At 42.0% G+C, this 17,567-nt stretch overlaps 1 protein-coding gene across 1 annotated transcript; it reads right to left on the bottom strand.

Annotated features, from left to right (window-relative positions):
* Positions 1–9,724: 9,724 nt before the first annotated feature.
* Positions 9,725–12,303, bottom strand: LOC118559518. Its single transcript, XM_036130231.1, has 5 exons — positions 12,167–12,303; positions 11,973–12,066; positions 11,110–11,272; positions 10,201–10,265; positions 9,725–10,048 (listed from the first exon to the last, which is right to left on the bottom strand). Exons 1-5 carry the CDS (start codon positions 12,301–12,303, stop codon positions 9,725–9,727), a joined length of 783 nt encoding a protein of 260 aa, XP_035986124.1.
* Between the last annotated feature and the right edge of the window lie 5,264 nt (positions 12,304–17,567).

Below are 17,567 nucleotides of genomic sequence, written 5' to 3'. Positions count from 1 at the left end.
TTGTAAAGCCACAGAGAAAGTTTCAGTCGCCAGGCAGTCACACTGACCAACAGTTAAACGTGCCAGATAAAAACAAACAAACAAACAAATAGAAACAACAACAAAAACGAACTAACAGCTATAGGCTTTATACACATATGCACAACATATATTGTACTTGTATACTGTATATGTAAATTTCCTTTCATATATATATATATATATATATATATATATATATATATATATATATATATATATATATATATTAGGGCTGATTGCGATTTTTTTTATCTTAATGTTGCGATTTAATGTGATTATGTTTTTCAGTTTAATTTATGTCTTTTTAATCATATACAAACAACAAATCAATCTGTTTCATCGCTGTCCAGAGATTAGGTGCTAAAAGACCCACTGCGTGTCAATTCGGGGCAGAAAATATTGCGCTCTGACTACGATATATTTCTACCATGTCATGGTTTTTAAGTGTTTGGCCCACATGCAGACATTGATAGAAGCAGAAACAGTTTTAAGATGTTTATTAGGCTAAATAACGGGAAAGCACACAGTGCAGGGGCAGATCCAGGATTTTTCAAAGGGGGGTGCGCACCTTAGGGTCATGCCAAGAGAATGTGAGGCTAAATAACCAAAGAATGCCATCTTTACTCTTTCACACTACCCTAATTATTCATCTAAGGTTTTTTGAATTGATAATCAGTGTTTCCCGCAGGAATTTGCTTAGGCGAGGCGGTGAGTTGTCGGCCGGAACAAGTCATGCGCGGATGACTGGCGAGGTGGGGGTGGGGGTGGGGGGGGGGGGGGGTGGGTCGTCTGCATCGATGCCGACGGTGAAGTCGACCTGCTTCTCGCTTCAAAGTATCCATGTATATTTGCCTGTTTTTCCCTGCCATTCGCTATATGTAGGCGAGAAAGCAACAACAAAAAAACGCGTGTTAACGTCAAATAAACACACAAGCATATCGAGTTACTTTTTTAAAATTTATTTTGGAATGTTGCCGAGGCGGTAGCGTGAGTTTGGCGAGGCAGCCACCTCGCCAAGATAGTGCTGCGGGAGACACTGATAATAATTTTATTGGATGATTACATTATTGTAATTGAAAAAGGATTTTTAAGCCAAAATCTCTGTTTTTACAGCATGCACAAGGTTAAAAAGTAGTTTGAAGAAAAAAAATTATCCTTAACAATTAATCAAACAAAGATTTTCTTTATTTCCAGAAATTATATTTATTTAGTAAAATAATATAAAAAGACCCAAGGACTTAAGAACAGTTTGGTACGGTTCAAGTGACAAAGGAGTTTTGAATATATTTTAACGAGATGAACTATGTTAAGGAAAAAAAAAACTTTAAAGTAAGTTAAACCAATGAACTTGTATGGTGAAGTTAAGCCATAAGCCTATAATAGAACTGTAAGACTTAATATTGTTCTCTTCTACAACACCTTTAAGTTTATGATGACGATGATAATGGGTTTACAAATGTCAACCTTCTGGGATGCTTCTGGGCAAATATGTCTATGATTTTGTTGATGTCTAAATGAATGTCCTTGTGGGTCATACATAAGTAGCAAAGCCACAAACCTTTCCTGTCCCATTGTTGACCTCAGCAAAGTTTTCACTGCTTTAAGGCCCGAGTTAGCACGTTCCACAGAAGCACTCATAACAGGTATAACTGACAGAAGGTGAAGAATCATATAAATGTTTGGGTAGCACTTCATATTTGTTATCCTTAGAATTTCAGGGAGAGAGCTGGGTTTTTAATGATGACCACTTTGTGTGCCACAACTTCATTTCCTGCATGAATGTTGATCCTGATGGCAGATCATCTTTATATGATGTAAAGATCTCTTTCTCACTCTCATTGTTTCATAATATGCAAGTTTCTTGGCAATAGTTTTAATCGTGTCACGTTGTAATAATGCAAGACCTGAGCTGTGAGCAATTCAAATTCATGCTTGGACAGACCCGGCTGCAGAAACAAATTACAGGGGGGCATTACATTTTCAGGGAGGCACACTTTAAAAAAAAAAAAAAAGCATTTTATATGCTTCAGGCTGAACAGTGGCTCCTTGACTACTGCAGTGCTAAGAAAGAAACTCTCAATAAAATCCCAAAATCTAAAAAATCGAACAAACAAAAAGCCATAGTGTTTTCAGTGTTACCAAAGTAGGCAGGTTTCCACCCAATTAGGCTTCTTTTGAACACATTGAGCTGGAACAAAAATAGCTTATGGGCAGGTAAAAATTTGGAAAGCTTTTCACATTTATTGGGCTTTTAGAAAGAATTACTAACAAAATATATTTCAAATAGTTGTCTATGTCTGGAAGAAAACTAAAACCCTTTTATTAAAATGGCATCTCATTGAACTCATTTTACTGATCGATTTATTTTTTAAATGAGTCGAATCTGACATCATCAATGATAGTTATAATGAATCATATTCTGCGACAGACTGGCGACCTGTCCAGGGTGTACCCCACCTCTCGCCCAGTGTACGCTGGAGATAGGCACCAGCACCCCGCGACCCCATGAGGGATAAAGCGGATCAGAAAATGGATGGATGGATGGATGAATCATATTGATTGTTATAATAAAACAAGGAAAGAATAATGGTTAATCAAGCGTTAATATGAAATTGTATTGGTCAATATAAACGCCCTAGAGGGGTTGGGTTCTACTGATCAACTTAAAATTATTTCATGACTGTGTGAAAAAAAAAAGTTTGATTGAGCTATGCTCTGTAAGAGAAATTACGTTTATATGAAAGGTAGATTTATTACTCATGTTGGGAAACTATTGAATTTTTTTTCCGAGTTGATATATCATGATTGTTAAAGTGATCTTGTGTGTTATTTGGTTGATTGATTGTACATTTTGTGTACATTGTGGCATGTCCTTATGTGTTTAATACCTCTGCGCTTTTTGACATGAGAAAGTTTGAGATTTGGGCTTGTTTTTTCTTTTTAGTTGGGCAGGTTTTATGCTGGTTTGGGCTGGAAACTAACAGTGAGATACAACAACCTGTAGAGCTGTGTCTGCACTCAAAAGTCAAGCGTTAGCATACATAAACATGAGCACTATATATATATATATATATATATATATATATATATATATATATATATATATATATATATATATATATATATATATATATACACAGCAAATCGGCCAGTGTTTAAAACTCCCATAGTGTTAAATTTAGCACTTTTCCTGAGTTTATATAATTCTCACTGGTTCCGAGTTAAATCAACACTATGCATAGTGTTGATAGTTTAACTCTATTTCAGTGTTACTACTTTAACACCCACAGTGTTACTTTTGACTACTACTTTTGTGTATTTTTCACACCGATCAGTGTTATACTTTTCACTCAAAGGGTAACATGTTAACACCTACAGTGTTAAATTTTTAACACATTTGAGTGCTGATTCCTCACCGATTAGTGTTAAAACTTCACTTTAAGTGTAACATCTTGACACCTAAAGTGTTATATTTTTAACACATTTGAGTGTTGAATTGACTTAGCTTAACTCACTATAGGGGTTACCATGTAACACTAATTTGTGTTATTTTGTGAAATAAATACTGCTTTTTCTAAAACTAAACGTTCATCTGGACTGTGTGCAGCAGTGTGCAGTGCACATTTACATACATGAAATACACTCATCTCACTGTTCTACTAGTGTTAAGTCGTCTTATACAAAACGGGGAAGACAGACAAGCAAATAATACAAATAATACCCCCCCTCAACGGCCGCCTCCTGGCGGCCCAGACGAAGAAGTGCTGGGCTGAGTAGACCAGAAATCCAAAATCAAATCCTTATTCGCGATGGTAGCTGCAGACACCCATGAGCGATCCCCAGAGCTGCGACCCTCCCAATCGACGAGGTATTGGTGACCCTTACCTCGCCGACGGGCATCCACAACCCTGACGACGCGAGGGTTCTGACTGTCCTGGGAGGGTGGAGGGGGTCCGGAAGGAGGGTACGAATCACAGTCCAAAACAGGCTTAATCTGGGATACATGGAATGTAGGATGTACTCGAGAGTGAGGAGGTAGACGTAGGCGGACGGTGGTCGGGTTAAGAACTGTCTCTATTTCATAAGGGCAAGTGAACCGGGGAGCAAGCTTCTTGGCGGATGGGTTAGACAAAACATCTCTGGAAGATAGCCAAACCCTCTGACCGGGGCGATAATGGGGAGCTGGTCTGCGGTGCTGGTTGGCAAACCTCTTGCTCCGCTCTGCGGTGCGAGTGAGTGCTGTAACCGTTGCTTTCCATACATTCTGGCAGCGAGCAATGTAGTCATTGACGGAGGCGAAGGGAATCCTGAGTTTGTCTGTGGGTAGGAGTGGAGGTTGATATCCTAAGGCTACTTCAAAAGGTGAACGTCCCGTGGCTGAGGTGATGTGTGAGTTCAAGGCATACTCTACCCAAGGCAAAAACTTGTTCCAGTCTGTAGGTGAAGATGACGTGAGGCAGCGGAGGGTGGTCTCTAATTGTTGGTTCATTCGTTCCGTTTGGCCATTGGTTTGAGGATGGTATCCGGAGGTGAGTGTGTAACGAGCACCCAGAGCAGAGCAAAAGTGCCGCCAGACCTGTGAGATAAACTGGGGACCCCGGTCAGAAAGAATGTCAACAGGAATACCGTGGAGCTTAAAAACATGTTTTATGAGGAATTGGGCTGTCTGGAAGGCGTTAGGGAGCTTACGGATGGGAATAAGATGACATGACTTTGAAAAACGGTCAACTACTGTCAAAATAGTTGACATCCCTTGGGATACAGGGAGTCCAGTAACAAAATCGATGGCAATGTGGGACCATGGACGTTTGGGTATAGGAAGAGGATTCAGCAACCCAGAAGGTGGCTGGTTAGAAGACTTATTCTGGGCGCAGACAGGACAGGCTAGAACATAGTCTCTGACATCTCTGGTCCATGACGGCCACCAGAATCGCCGGGACACCTGAGACTGGGTTCTATAGATACCCGGATGGGCAGAAAACTTAGCATCGTGACACCAGCGTAAAACCTCAGGGCGAACAGACTGGGGAACATACTTTAGTCCAGGTGGACCCGTTCCAGGATCCGGATCTAATAGTTGGGCCTGGTTGATCCTGTCCTCCAGATCCCAATGCAGACCACCAACAGTACATGTGGGAGGAAGAATAAGTTCCGGCTCCTTCTCTTGTTCGAACGGGGCAAATTGACGAGATAGACGTTTCTGGAGCCCGGTCTGTAGGTTATGGTGAGGTTAAAACGAGAGAAAAACAAAGACCAACGGGCTTGTCTTGAGTTGAGTCTATGGGCTGACTGCAGATAGGAGAGGTTTTTGTGATCTGTCCATATTATGATGGGCTGCTCGGATCCCTCAAGCCAGTGCCGCCACTCTTCCAATGCTAACTTAATGGCTAGAAGTTCACGATCGCCTACATCATAGTTCTGCTCAGCAGGGGACAAACGACGGGAGAAGAAGGCACAAGGGTGTAACTTATTATCTACCTCAGACTGTTGAGACAAGACCGCTCCCACACCTGTATTGGAAGCGTCTATCTCAAGGGTGAACTGCTTGGCAGGATCAGGGTGAACGAGTATGGGAGCCTGGGAAAAACGGGACTTAAGTTGATTAAATGCCTCATCTGCCTCAGGACTCCAGATGAATGGGACCTTGGTGGAGGTAAGAGCATGTAACGGGGAGGCTATCTGGCTATAGTTCCTGATAAAACGCCTATAGAAATTAGCGAAACCTAGGAAACGTTGGAGCTGTTTACGTGACTCAGGAACCGGCCACTCCGTTACCGCCCTTATCTTCTCTGGGTCTGACCTCACTTGACCGCCTTCTAAAACAAGACCTAGGAACAAAACTGAAGTCTGGTGGAAGTCACACTTCTCGGCTTTTACAAACAAGCGATTCTCTAGTAATCGCTGGAGAACAAGTCGCACATGTTGCTTGTGTTGTTCTAGGTCACGAGAGTAAATCAGGATGTCATCTAAATAGACAAAAACAAAAACATTCAGAAAGTCCCGCAGGACATCATTAACCAATGCCTGAAAAACTGCCGGGGCATTACACAAACCAAAGGGTGTCATGATTTGTCTTTGGATGAACCCGGACACAGCACGCACACACAGAGCTTGTTCTTGAAGTGAGTTTTATTGTACAGAATGATGGGTAAATGACGAGAGGAACCAGAGTCTTTATGGACGGAGGTGAAGGGTGCGGAAGCTGGCTAACAGGAGGAGCACGGGAAGACTGACCGGGAGGAGACTCGGGAGCGGAGGACTTGAGACTGAAGCAGCTGCGGAACCGGAGAGCGTGGAACTGTAGCAGAACTTGAGAGCGTGGAGCTGGATTGCGGAACTTGGGAGCGTGGAGCTGGACTGCAGAACGTGGAGCTGAGTGCAGAACTGAAGAACGTGAACCGAGAGCTGGAGAACGTGGAACTGAGTTGCTGGAGTGAAGAACGTGAAGCTGAGTTGCAGAACTGAAGAACGTGGAACCGAGAGCTGGAGAACGTGGAACTGAGTTGCTGGAGTGAAGAACGTGGAGCTGAGTTGAAGAACGTGGAGCGGAGTTGCAGAACTGGAGACAGACTGAGACTGTGCTGGAGTGAACACTACGGGCCGGCAACGAGAGCAGAAAGAGGTATGTTTAAATAAGGGTGGGACCAGGTGGAGGCAGTTGCGGGTTAATTGCAGCCTGACAGGTGGAACCCATCAGGCTGCGCAGTAACGAGAGAGAGAGGGAGAGAGGCTCAGCATGCAGCCCTCACGCTGCATCCTGACAAAGGGCATGACTAGGTACTCGAAGTGACCTAACGGAGTCTTAAAAGCCGTCTTCCACTCATCCCCCTGTCTCACCCGAACCAAATGATAAGCGTTGCGCAGATCAAGCTTAGTAAAGATCTTGGCATTCTGGACTGGCTCGAGGGCTGAAGATAATAGAGGAAGCGGGTACTTATTCTTCACGGTTATTTGGTTTAGCCCTCGATAATCAATACAGGGTCGAAGGGTCCCGTCCTTCTTGCCAACAAAAAAGAATCCGGCGCCTAATGGGGAGGAAGAAGGACGAATTAACCCTGTGGCCAAAGACTCACTTATGTACTTCTCGAGCGATTGACGTTCTGACCTAGAGATGTTATAGAGCCGACTCACCGGTAGTGGGGCCCCAGGCAACAAGTCAATCGCGCAGTCGTAAGGTCGATGTGGGGGAAGTGAACAAGCCTGAGTCTTACTAAACACCTGCCGTAAGTCATGATATTCCTCTGGAACGCGAGAGAGGTCAATCATGTCTCCGGAATCTGTCAAGGAAGTAGAGGAAACGGCTATGGGCCGAGCGGACTGTAAGCAACGGGAATGACAAGTTGGAGACCATGATTCCAGTCGGGACTCAGCCCAGTTAAACTGCGGGTTATGGACCTTTAACCAGGCTAACCCCAAAACCACGGGTGAACGCTTAACCGGGAAGACAAAGAATGAAAGCTGTTCCCGATGGTTACCGGAAACTATCACTACGAGTGGTCGGGTGCGATGGGTGATCAGAGTCAACCTCTGTCCATCTAAAGACGAGACCTGGAGAGGCTCGGGTAAAGGATCGACAGGCACTCGAAGCTGGTCCACTACAGCTTGGTCTATGAGATTAAAATCAGAGCCTGAATCTACTAGAGCCGAAACATCAAAACTATCCTGGTCGAACATTAAAGTAACTGGCAAACATAAACGAGAAACAGATGATGCCTTAACAGCTACCCGGGGAATAGATCCCAACCTGTCCACCGTTCCCCCCGTTATGAGCGGCGGACTCGGTCTTTTGGCCGAACAGGACAATCTCTGAGGTAATGACCCTCACCTCCACAATAAAGACACAAGTTTCCCGAGAAACGCTGCTGACGTTCCTTATTGGAAAGACCAACCTGCCCCAACTGCATGGGTTCAGGAGGCAGTGTACTGGAACGGGATTCCCTTTGAATAAGTGTCGAAGAGGTGGATGATTGCAAAGCCTGGTTTGATCTAAAGCGGGTTCGGCTGCGTAATCGAGAATCTAAACGGATAGCTAATGCAACAAACTCCTCAAAATCCTCAGGTTCCTCAACCCGGGCTAACTCATCCTTTAACGACTCATCAAGAGCCTGAAAAAATGCTGCCTTTAACGGCCTCGGCTGCCAACCCGCAGCAGCGGCAAAAGTGCGAAACTCCACAGAAAAATCAGATACGCGTCGACCGCGCTGTTTCAAAGTGAGGAGATGACGAGACTGTTGTGCCGAATCTAACTCAGGTGAGAAAATTGTTTTAAATTCAGCAACAAAGTCCTGAAAAGTAATTCCAAACGACTGACAATCAGGGAATCGAGCCTCGGCCCACCTAAGAGCCTTGCCCGTTAGTAGACGTAAGACGTAAGATATTCTTACCTCATCAGAGGCGAATGTCTGAGGGGAACGGTTAAACACCAGTTTACACTGGAAAAGAAAACCACCGCAACTCCCACTGTCACCGGAGAATTTCTCCGGACAAGGTGACGCGCCCTCAAGTGGTGGAGTCCAAATCTGATTCTCCATGCTCTGAGCGTCGGAAGGCGGGGTCACGAGATCTTGAGTGACAGGCGACGTCATCGCGGAAGTGACAGTGTCCACAAGCTGGGTAACCTGAGCGGCTAATCTCTGAAGCTGTTCCTGAGTAGAGTTGACGGCAAAACCTAACGACTGCATCTGTTCCTGCTGTGCGGCTATCTGCCGCCCGAATGTATCCGCTGGACTTTGGTGGCCGGAGCCTTCTTCTGTCATGGTTTTCAGGTGACGAGTCCACATGCAGATACGAACGGGAGGCAATGCACAGTTTTAAGATATTTTATTTGGAAAACAGGCAGGTCTACGGACGGAACTACAGGTGAATCGGCTGGGTCAGAACGTCACGGCTGGAAAGTCTGCAAGAGAGAGTGAGTGAGTACCCTGAAGGAAGAACCCGGAGAATTGCTAGAAGTAGCGCTGCTTACCATTAGGCTGGGCGGACCTAACCGGGAAGAAGTAGCGTCAGGAGAACTCTATGATACTACTCTGCTGGAGATAGGCGGCTAGTGGCTGAGGGCGGCTGATGTAGCTGGCGAGGAATCCTGAGCGAGCCTCATCGGCAACGGTTGACAGATGGGTTGACCAGAGTGAACACAGAACCAACAGAACCCGGGAGAGGGGATCTCAGGCCTCGCTGGGTAACTTCCAGGAAGTATGAGGGGAGCGCCAGAGCAAAATCTGAGCAGGCAGGTTCCGCTGGTCTGTTTCTTCGGACGAGACGTCAAGACAGGTGAGTGCATCCAAGCACCAAAATCTGAAGCAACAGAGAGGTTCAAAAATTAATCCAAAAATGAAGAGTAACAAAAAACTCACAAGCTGGTCTCCGAGAGTTGGGACTGAGGCCACGTCGTACCACGACTGGTTAAGGCTCCGGCGTCTTCCATCTGTCAGCGCTCTGCTTAAGACGCCAGAGGAAGCCGCCTGCAACGAGCTGCAGGTGTGGACCACGCCTCCTCAGCCAACTAGACACACCTGAGGAGTAGAGTTAGAGCAGCCAAAACACAGAGAACCCTGACAAATACATTTATAATTTTTAATACACCAAGCACCAAAAAAAGTTACAAATGGCAGGTGCAAATCACACCACAAAACACTTACATAAATAACATAAGTGGCTTATTAAGGCCTGACTGGTGGTATGCACGGCTTGACAGGTAAAACATTTAAACATTGTCATTCAACATCTTGGCACGCAACACACGAACACGCGGTGACTCGTCCGTGGAGTAAACATCGATGTTGAATACAGTAGTCTGTACAAACATGTACAGATGGACCAAGGACTCATCATACGAGAGGTTGAAGACATAGTGACATTTGAAAAGTTCGTCAAACGCACTCAGTGAGCTGGTATGGTGAATTGGAATGAGCTGTTTGTCAACGGCAAAATAGTAGGTGTCAATCTTGTTACGGGTAAGGCCAACCGCAAGGATGAATGGCTGCTTTCCCTCTCTTTCTTTTAGACATTCATCTATGCTGCTGCATGACTGCAAAACGCATGATAAAAAAGAAAAAAACATTCCTAGTGACTTATTTGTTTCAGACATTACAGTTGGTTTTACATCATGTTCCATAATAGGTTGTTTCTCAAAAACTAAGTAAAAACTAGTATGTTGTGTAAATTTTACGATGAATGTACCTTGTGGAAGAGCACCATTCTATCAGCTGCATCAGTTGGGCTGATCTTGGTCTTCTTGCGTCCAGCTGTGGGAGGCAAAAGATGAAGTAGCAGCAGCAGAGTGGCCATGTTACTGTCCCAATCTATGAGGGAGAGAGAGAGAGAGAGAGAGAGAGAGACAGAGACAGAGAGAGTCAGTGATTAACTTAGGAACAGAAAACATTACAACCCATTTCTGCCAAAACCAACTGCAAAAACCCTGCTGAATGCCCCAAGTCCTCAGAGGGTGTCCTCAGCCTAGAAAAACCTTACTTTCTCAGCCTTCGAAGCACATCAAAACATGAAATGCGACGCTTTTAAAAGCCAAGACCCTCATCATTTCCATGTATGAAAAGTCCAATTTTCCCAGTCATTATAAATACTTAGAATGTAAATATGGTGGTAAGTATTTGCTAAAAAGATAACACATGTAAATGGACAGCATGAATTCTGAAAATTACCTACTAAAAATATTATACAGCGCACCTTTAAGGCATCTGGGTCAACGTTGCTCTACGCAGCATCCATTATCAATGGGTTAAACTGGTATAATTTATAGTATGGGGTGGGGAACCTTTATCTGGCCCCTGATATGATTGTAATGTTGTGCAGCTTCAAATGAAATATGACATAATTTGTGAATCTCAGAAAATGCATTTCCAATACAGTGAAGTTATATTCAGGGGACTTAGAGAAGGTGGGGTCTGTTTTAAATGTGGCTTCCTTCAATACAGACCTAAAATACAGGGGAAAATCATGGTTTGTGTTCATAGTACGGCCCTCTGAGGACTTTTATGGCCATCAAATTAATTTAAGTGCCGCCCCCCGAATGAAAAAGGTTCCCCAACCCTGATTTATAATGTAAAACACTGTGTGCCAGCATACCATCACTCTCTGGGTGCCTCTCAGCCGCTTTTAACAGACGAGGCAGATCAGTTGATTGAGTCAGCTGGGTGGCCTCCTTGATGATCTTCGGCTTGAATGTTGTGTCCCACTTGTTCAACAACTTGGAACTTTTTTCAGCACCAAACAGCAGGTTGAAGTCTTGATTTACCTGTTAATCACATATATGACAACATTGAACCAGTGTTAAAACTCTGACAATTTGAACTTTTAATTCTAAATGTCTTTGGTAGACAACACAAACAAGATAATTTGTGAGGCTGCTCCAAGAATTCTGAAAGGGGCTGTATTATAAGGAAAGTAATGTTCTACTCACAAGTCCTTTGACATCCAGGAAACGTGGGAATGTTTTGAAGACAGCGCTTCTTTCTGGGTCATGCACCAAGTCCTGACGATATTGAAACGTCATCTTCATTTTCTCCAGCACACTTGCCTCTTCAGGGGTGTGAATAAGAAACGAAATGGCTTCTCTGCAGTCGTCACCATCAAGCTGCTCAGGCAGTGTTGTCACTTGTCTTCTCCGTTTTGGCCCTTGGTCTTTAGGCAATGATGGCTCCTTTGCTGGCCTCTTCGCTGTAGTCCTGCTCATTGTCTTCAGCCGCCACGCCAAATATCCAGTACCTTTCTGTGCATCATAAAAATGCTCCTACAACAAATGAAAGAACATCAAAATAGTGTTACATCTCGCACAGCAAATGGAAACAAAAGTAAAAATCACCTATATAAGTCAGGCTATTATAGCTATGACTAAAATATGAAATATATGCAATAATAACCATCCTAGCGGTCACATTAGCCACCTTTCAATGTAATTTTCTCTACTGACTCCTAAAAATCAATGCAAAACTTACATATCCTTTTGGTGAGAAGGGATCCTTAAGTGCAGGAAAAAGTGAAATGATTCCCAGCGCATACTTCTCCTTCTGTCGACGGGAAGGAATCCGGCTGTAGCGACAAGACAAAAAATTCACTTAGTTCTGACAGGCAGGAGAATATATTTTGCACAAATCTAAACTCATGTCAAAGTTCAATTGCTAGGTCTTACCCATGTCTCTCAGTCATATCACTTGCCAGTATGTTGACAAGCTGCCTCCTAGTGCGGTGCTTCAGCGTGTTTTCGGATTTATACTCTTCAAGAATGCCCTGTCCTCCAGATTTCCGAAGCAAGGCATTTTTGACCATCTGCTTACACAAAACACACAAAAGTAATTATCATCATTATTAAACATAATTAAGCATGTAAGTGTCATGCATCACACGATACATTTGAGTGGTTTTCCTGCTCCACTTGTAGGTGAGAAACAAATGCTTGATCATACTATTGGGGAGTATTAGTATGGATAGAAACTTTGCCTGTGTCTGTGCCACAGAAATGAAGTATGTTTACAAACAACACATGACTTTTTCCTTAAAATGTTACCTCTATTGCGGTCTCTGACAGGGGAGCTTTCTCCACAGATGGGCTTCCTTCTTTGTTCAGTCTACTACAACCTGTAGAAATGCTCTTTTCTCTTACGTCGCTGTCGCATGATGATAAGGACAAGGTATCCGTGAGAGAAGATGCAGTATCAGAAGTAGAAGGCGTTGAGTGGTCTAAAGGAAAGAAATCTGTACAGCACATCCTTTGATTAATATATGACTGTGGTAGTATCCGTTTTGACATGGGCTATTGTGGTAACATGTAATGTTGTGAAAGACAAGTAGCTGTTAGTGTTTTTAATGTTCATGGAAAGTTCCAATTTGGCAATGGGCAGAATAAATGCAAAGCTGACTCTGGCAATTATACATTCCATACCTATAATCAATTTTAATAGTGTGCATCGATCACAATGCAAAGGAGTACAGCATATATAGCTTACTTTCACACTGTCACACTGCCAGGTGTACCAAAGAGCGAAAACTTTGCATACATATGTACAGTAGGTCTTAAAAGTCTACACCCCTCTTCAAATTCCAGGTTTTTGTTATGTAAAGAAAATGACGGAAAAACAAATAAATTCACAGATTTTTCCACCTTTAATCTGAACTATTAACCTGAACAATGCAGTTCATCTGCATCTTCACCTTCCTAACAGAGGGTCAAAAGTTCTGTGCCACTACCACGGCCTTTGTCAAAATATTCATTATTCCATCCTCCCCAATTAAGGCCCAAGTTATAGCTGAATAAAAACAGCACAAAAGCACAATACTGCCACCACCATACTTCACTTTAGGTATGGTGTTATTAGGGTGACGTTTTGCCCCAAACATACCCTTTGGAATTATGTCCAAAAAGTTCAACCTGTAAAGTACATTTTACAGAAAGACAACTGTAATCTCCCAGATGCATGTGGGAACATGTGTTATGATCTGATGAAACCCCGGTTTAGCTTTTTTTTTTATTTTTTTACATAATTCCAAAAGGTATATTTGGCACAAAAACAACTCTACATCACCAAGGTAAAACCATACATAAAGTGAAGAATGGTGGTGGCAGCATCATGCTATATAATTGTTGTTCTTCAGCTGGAACTGGCACTGTAGTCAGGGAGGAGGGAATTATGACCAGTTCCACGGGGGCCGTGGAACCGTGGCCCCTTGTTAGACAGGTGAAGATGCGGAGGAACTTCATCTTTCAGAACAACAACCGTCTTTGGCACACGACTAAATCATCAAAAGAATGGCTTCACCAGAATAAGGTTGAGGTTTTGGAATGGCCCAGAGAGAGTTCAGACCTGTATCCCACTGAAGATCTGTTGGACAATCTGAGGAGGATTGTACACAGTAGAGGCAGATTTGGAATGCTTATGTGCTATACTAATAGACTCTTGCCCAAAAAAGATCAAGTGCTGTAATAGAAGCCAAAGGTGCTGCAACAAAGTATTAAGTTTAAGGGTGTGCATCCTCTCCCTTTAATAGTTTAGATTTAAGTGGGAAAAGTTGTGAAATTATTTGTCTTTCTGTCATTTTTTTGCATAACAAGAACCTAGCATTTGAACAGGGGGGGGGTGTAGATGTTTTTAGGCACCGTATATGTTACATACTCTTCATTGACATCATAAGACCCATACCTTCATCAGAAGTTTTTTCACGAACTTTCAAGCAAAGACCTGGATTGGACTCCAATAGTTCTGAAATAATGTCTTCGTCAACTGCTGTGTCCGCATCATCGAACACCTTAAGCTCAGTGGCATCGGGAAGCCCAAACTTTTCTTTCACTGTAAAAGAAGAGAAACAATGACAAGCTGAAATCTGACCAATGGCCATATGTGGCCATTCTTGTGTACAGTATTACTGTTGTACTTTGCAGTCAATGGCAAATGTGTCTTATTAAGATATCTGTGCCATAAAAAAAAAAAACAGATGTGCAACAATAATGTCTTTGGAAATACATGTAAACGGGATTGACAGAAAAACACTTATTGGCAGTAGTGGAATCGTGGCATATGTCTTCAGACATTAATCAAAGTCCTTGCCTTTACTAATGAATTCCACATAGGTCACGGCTGAGTGCCAACTGATGTACTTCTTTACATTCCGATATTTAACTTTCAGCAACATGCCGTCCTCAAATGGAAAAACCTGGAATATATTTATAAATGCCATATCAACATACCACAATTTTTAAAGGTACGCTGTGCAGGAAATGGTCAAAAAAGTTACTGCAACTATGCTGCTGCATTGAAACTGGGCTGCCTATTGCCAAATTTGATTTGATTCCATGAAAGTTTACCAAGTAATAAACAAATATTTTCTAGTACGGCCCAAGTACAGTCATTTTTGCAACATTTATTATATGATACTTTATTATTATAAATATGACTGTTTGCTTGATGACCTTTATGAAATGTATTTTCGGTTTAAAGGTTTATCTAACTAGTTACAAATATAACGAAAATAATTAAAAACAAACCACTGGAATTTTTTTTTCAGAAAGCTTATTTTGAAATGAGAAAGATATAAATTCCAAGGCCTCTTGCTTTTGTGAAATGAAGAGCAAATGTTTTTGAATCACAGTTAAAGACTTGCTGGTAATTTATTCCCATGTTTTTGGGAGAATGGATTATATCAGGCAGCTAAAACAGCTGAAATATATGGTCCCCCCCCCCCCTTTTAATTTTTGCAAATAAAGAGTAAATATGACCAAATGCCCAGGATTTGTTGTTGGTGGTGAGGGGAATAAGCACATTTAAAGACCTGCAGGCACATTTACTTCTTCCTATGTTATAAAGAAGGAACAGATTATTTCAGGGAGCTGAAACATCCATTCTCTCCTCTCCTCCTCCCACATCTTTGGGAAATAAAGAGCAACTGTTTCCAATTTCTCTAAAATTGATATGTGTGATATGTTATACTAGAAATGTCCTTAATCCAGTAATATTTCATATTTTACATTAGAAGGGGATTAACCAGAAATTCTAATTTGTGTGCCCTGCTATCAGCCAGTTTCCATCCTCTTATATCAGCAATTAAAAATTAAAAATACACTACGTGTTGGAAATCTGTTTGGTGACGTTTATTTCTGTCAGGCTGAAGGGACAAAAGTTGGAGAAATACCGATTCTCTTGGCGTTTAAAAAAACAACACAACACAGTGCAAGAAGACCTCGTAAATGTATTCATTTTATGAATTTGTAAAAAGAGAAACCGATTAAACTGAATGTTACAAAGTTGACATTATTATATGAGCTGTTTTTACCGAAAAATGATCAGGAGCGCCTTGAAAATGGTCAGATCCGCCTCTCTGGCTGCAATGTGCGCTCCCGACACAGGGGGAACAGATTTTCACAGGGAAACAGAATTTTGCACAAGAATTCCCGATTTACAGTAGTAGTCTGCTACACACACACTATTGCTGACTTCTACTAAGTATGTCAAGATATATACAGATGCGTGCATTGTTCGATACATAGACACATGCAAAAATAAATTGGCGGAGGTAACGGGTGCATTTTCAAATGGGATTGCTTTTCCCGCCTAGCCTACACTGCCGCCCACAGTTAGCAAAGTTAAGGCACTGTTGGCAGATATTAATGCCAGAGGCGGTTTAAGGAGCAATACAGATTCGCTGGTGTCTGCTAGAACTAAGTGCCTAGTTAAATTATATAACTAAATTAGTTCTAGGTTATTTTGGAGAACGGAAACAGAATGAAATGTCCATGTCAAACTAGCATAGGCTATACAACGTGCGCGCGATATCCTAACAGCTTCCTGGCCACCCGTTCGATTCCACAAAATACATTTCATTTGTCACAGAAAAGAAAACATTTGGGAGATTGAGCTTAGGTTACTATATATTACGTATTTATTTATGCTATGCAAATTCTTGGTTCGTCTAGCAACTAGTTGTTAGTTCAACCGGTCAACGGCGGCAAATCGCCGTCTATAGCAGCTCTTGCCGCCGCCTACTTTTCCCCGATTATACATCCCAAGAATCACCTTAGAATCTGTCTCCACTGAGAGCAACATTAACGAGTGATTGGGTTCCTTGTTCCAACCGAGATGCTACTTTTCCAATCAAAACACAGACCGGTGTTATGCCGAAAAGTGCAATAAAACCGTGAGAGCCGACGTGAGTTTTGAAACTGCAAAGCTTTGTCTTAAGCGGAAGATCAAACATTCACAGCACACAGCACCACGTTCATAGACCAGTGTGATACATTCACGAGCGTCAGAAAGCTATGGTGCATTCAGGAGCATGGGACATTTCAACCTTACAAGGAAAGAGGCTTAAAACGGAATAGAACTTAAGCCATAGAGTAATGTATTTATCCAGAAACAGTGTGGGCTTTCTTACAATACTGAATGCTCTATAATTGTATTTCTGATATTTTTTGATTATGCACATCTGTTAGATTTTTATTCTGAAAAATCTATAATATTACATATAATATAATATAATATAATTAATATAATATATTACAGCAGCAAATTATCGAAGTTTTTCAGGGGATGCATTTTGTGTTCGTCTCTAGAATACTCGTAGATGATATGATATCGTGTGTGATGAGTGCAAGTGAAATTAAACTGAGATAAGAGATTTCGAAAGAGCAATATGACTGAAATAAATTCAACATGTAAATTCAATTTCAAATTCCACCCCTGTATTTTTATTATAAAAATTCGACTTTATTCGTGAAGAAATGTTACGATCGTTTTTAGAACAGAGCTGTGAATAATAATAATAAGATGAACAGACCTCACCTAATCTGATCTGTTTTATGTGGTGCTAGTAATTCAAATTAAACTAATTTTATGCAAATGGAGATTACCTTACCTTGTTAAAACATGATGATAATATCATGTGAAAAAATAATGATTTAATAATAATAATAAAAAAAAACAAAGGTTGTTTTTGAAGAATTGATCATTCACTTATTTTTTTTGCCTTTTATTCAATTTAAAACATGCACTCTGACTCTATTCTTTAAATAATCACCTGTCTTGAAAGCTTCCAATCAGGGAGAC

Source organism: Fundulus heteroclitus, unplaced genomic scaffold, assembly GCF_011125445.2.
Source record: "Fundulus heteroclitus isolate FHET01 unplaced genomic scaffold, MU-UCD_Fhet_4.1 scaffold_303, whole genome shotgun sequence".
NCBI lineage: Eukaryota > Metazoa > Chordata > Actinopteri > Cyprinodontiformes > Fundulidae > Fundulus > Fundulus heteroclitus.
This window is presented reverse-complemented; position numbering and strand designations above follow the sequence as displayed.

Bases quoted from the DNA above. Each gene is read 5' to 3' on its own strand.
- LOC118559518 (XM_036130231.1), bottom strand. From the start codon at position 12,303: ATGGTCAAAAATGCCTTGCTTCGGAAATCTGGAGGACAGGGCATTCTT. The intron at 12,067-12,166 runs GTAAGACCTAGC...TTGTCGCTACAG, and splicing joins GATATGACTGAGAGACATGG to CCGGATTCCTTCCCGTCGAC. The intron at 11,273-11,972 runs GTAAGTTTTGCA...TGTGATTAACAG, and splicing joins CCTTCTCACCAAAAGGATAT to GTAAATCAAGACTTCAACCT.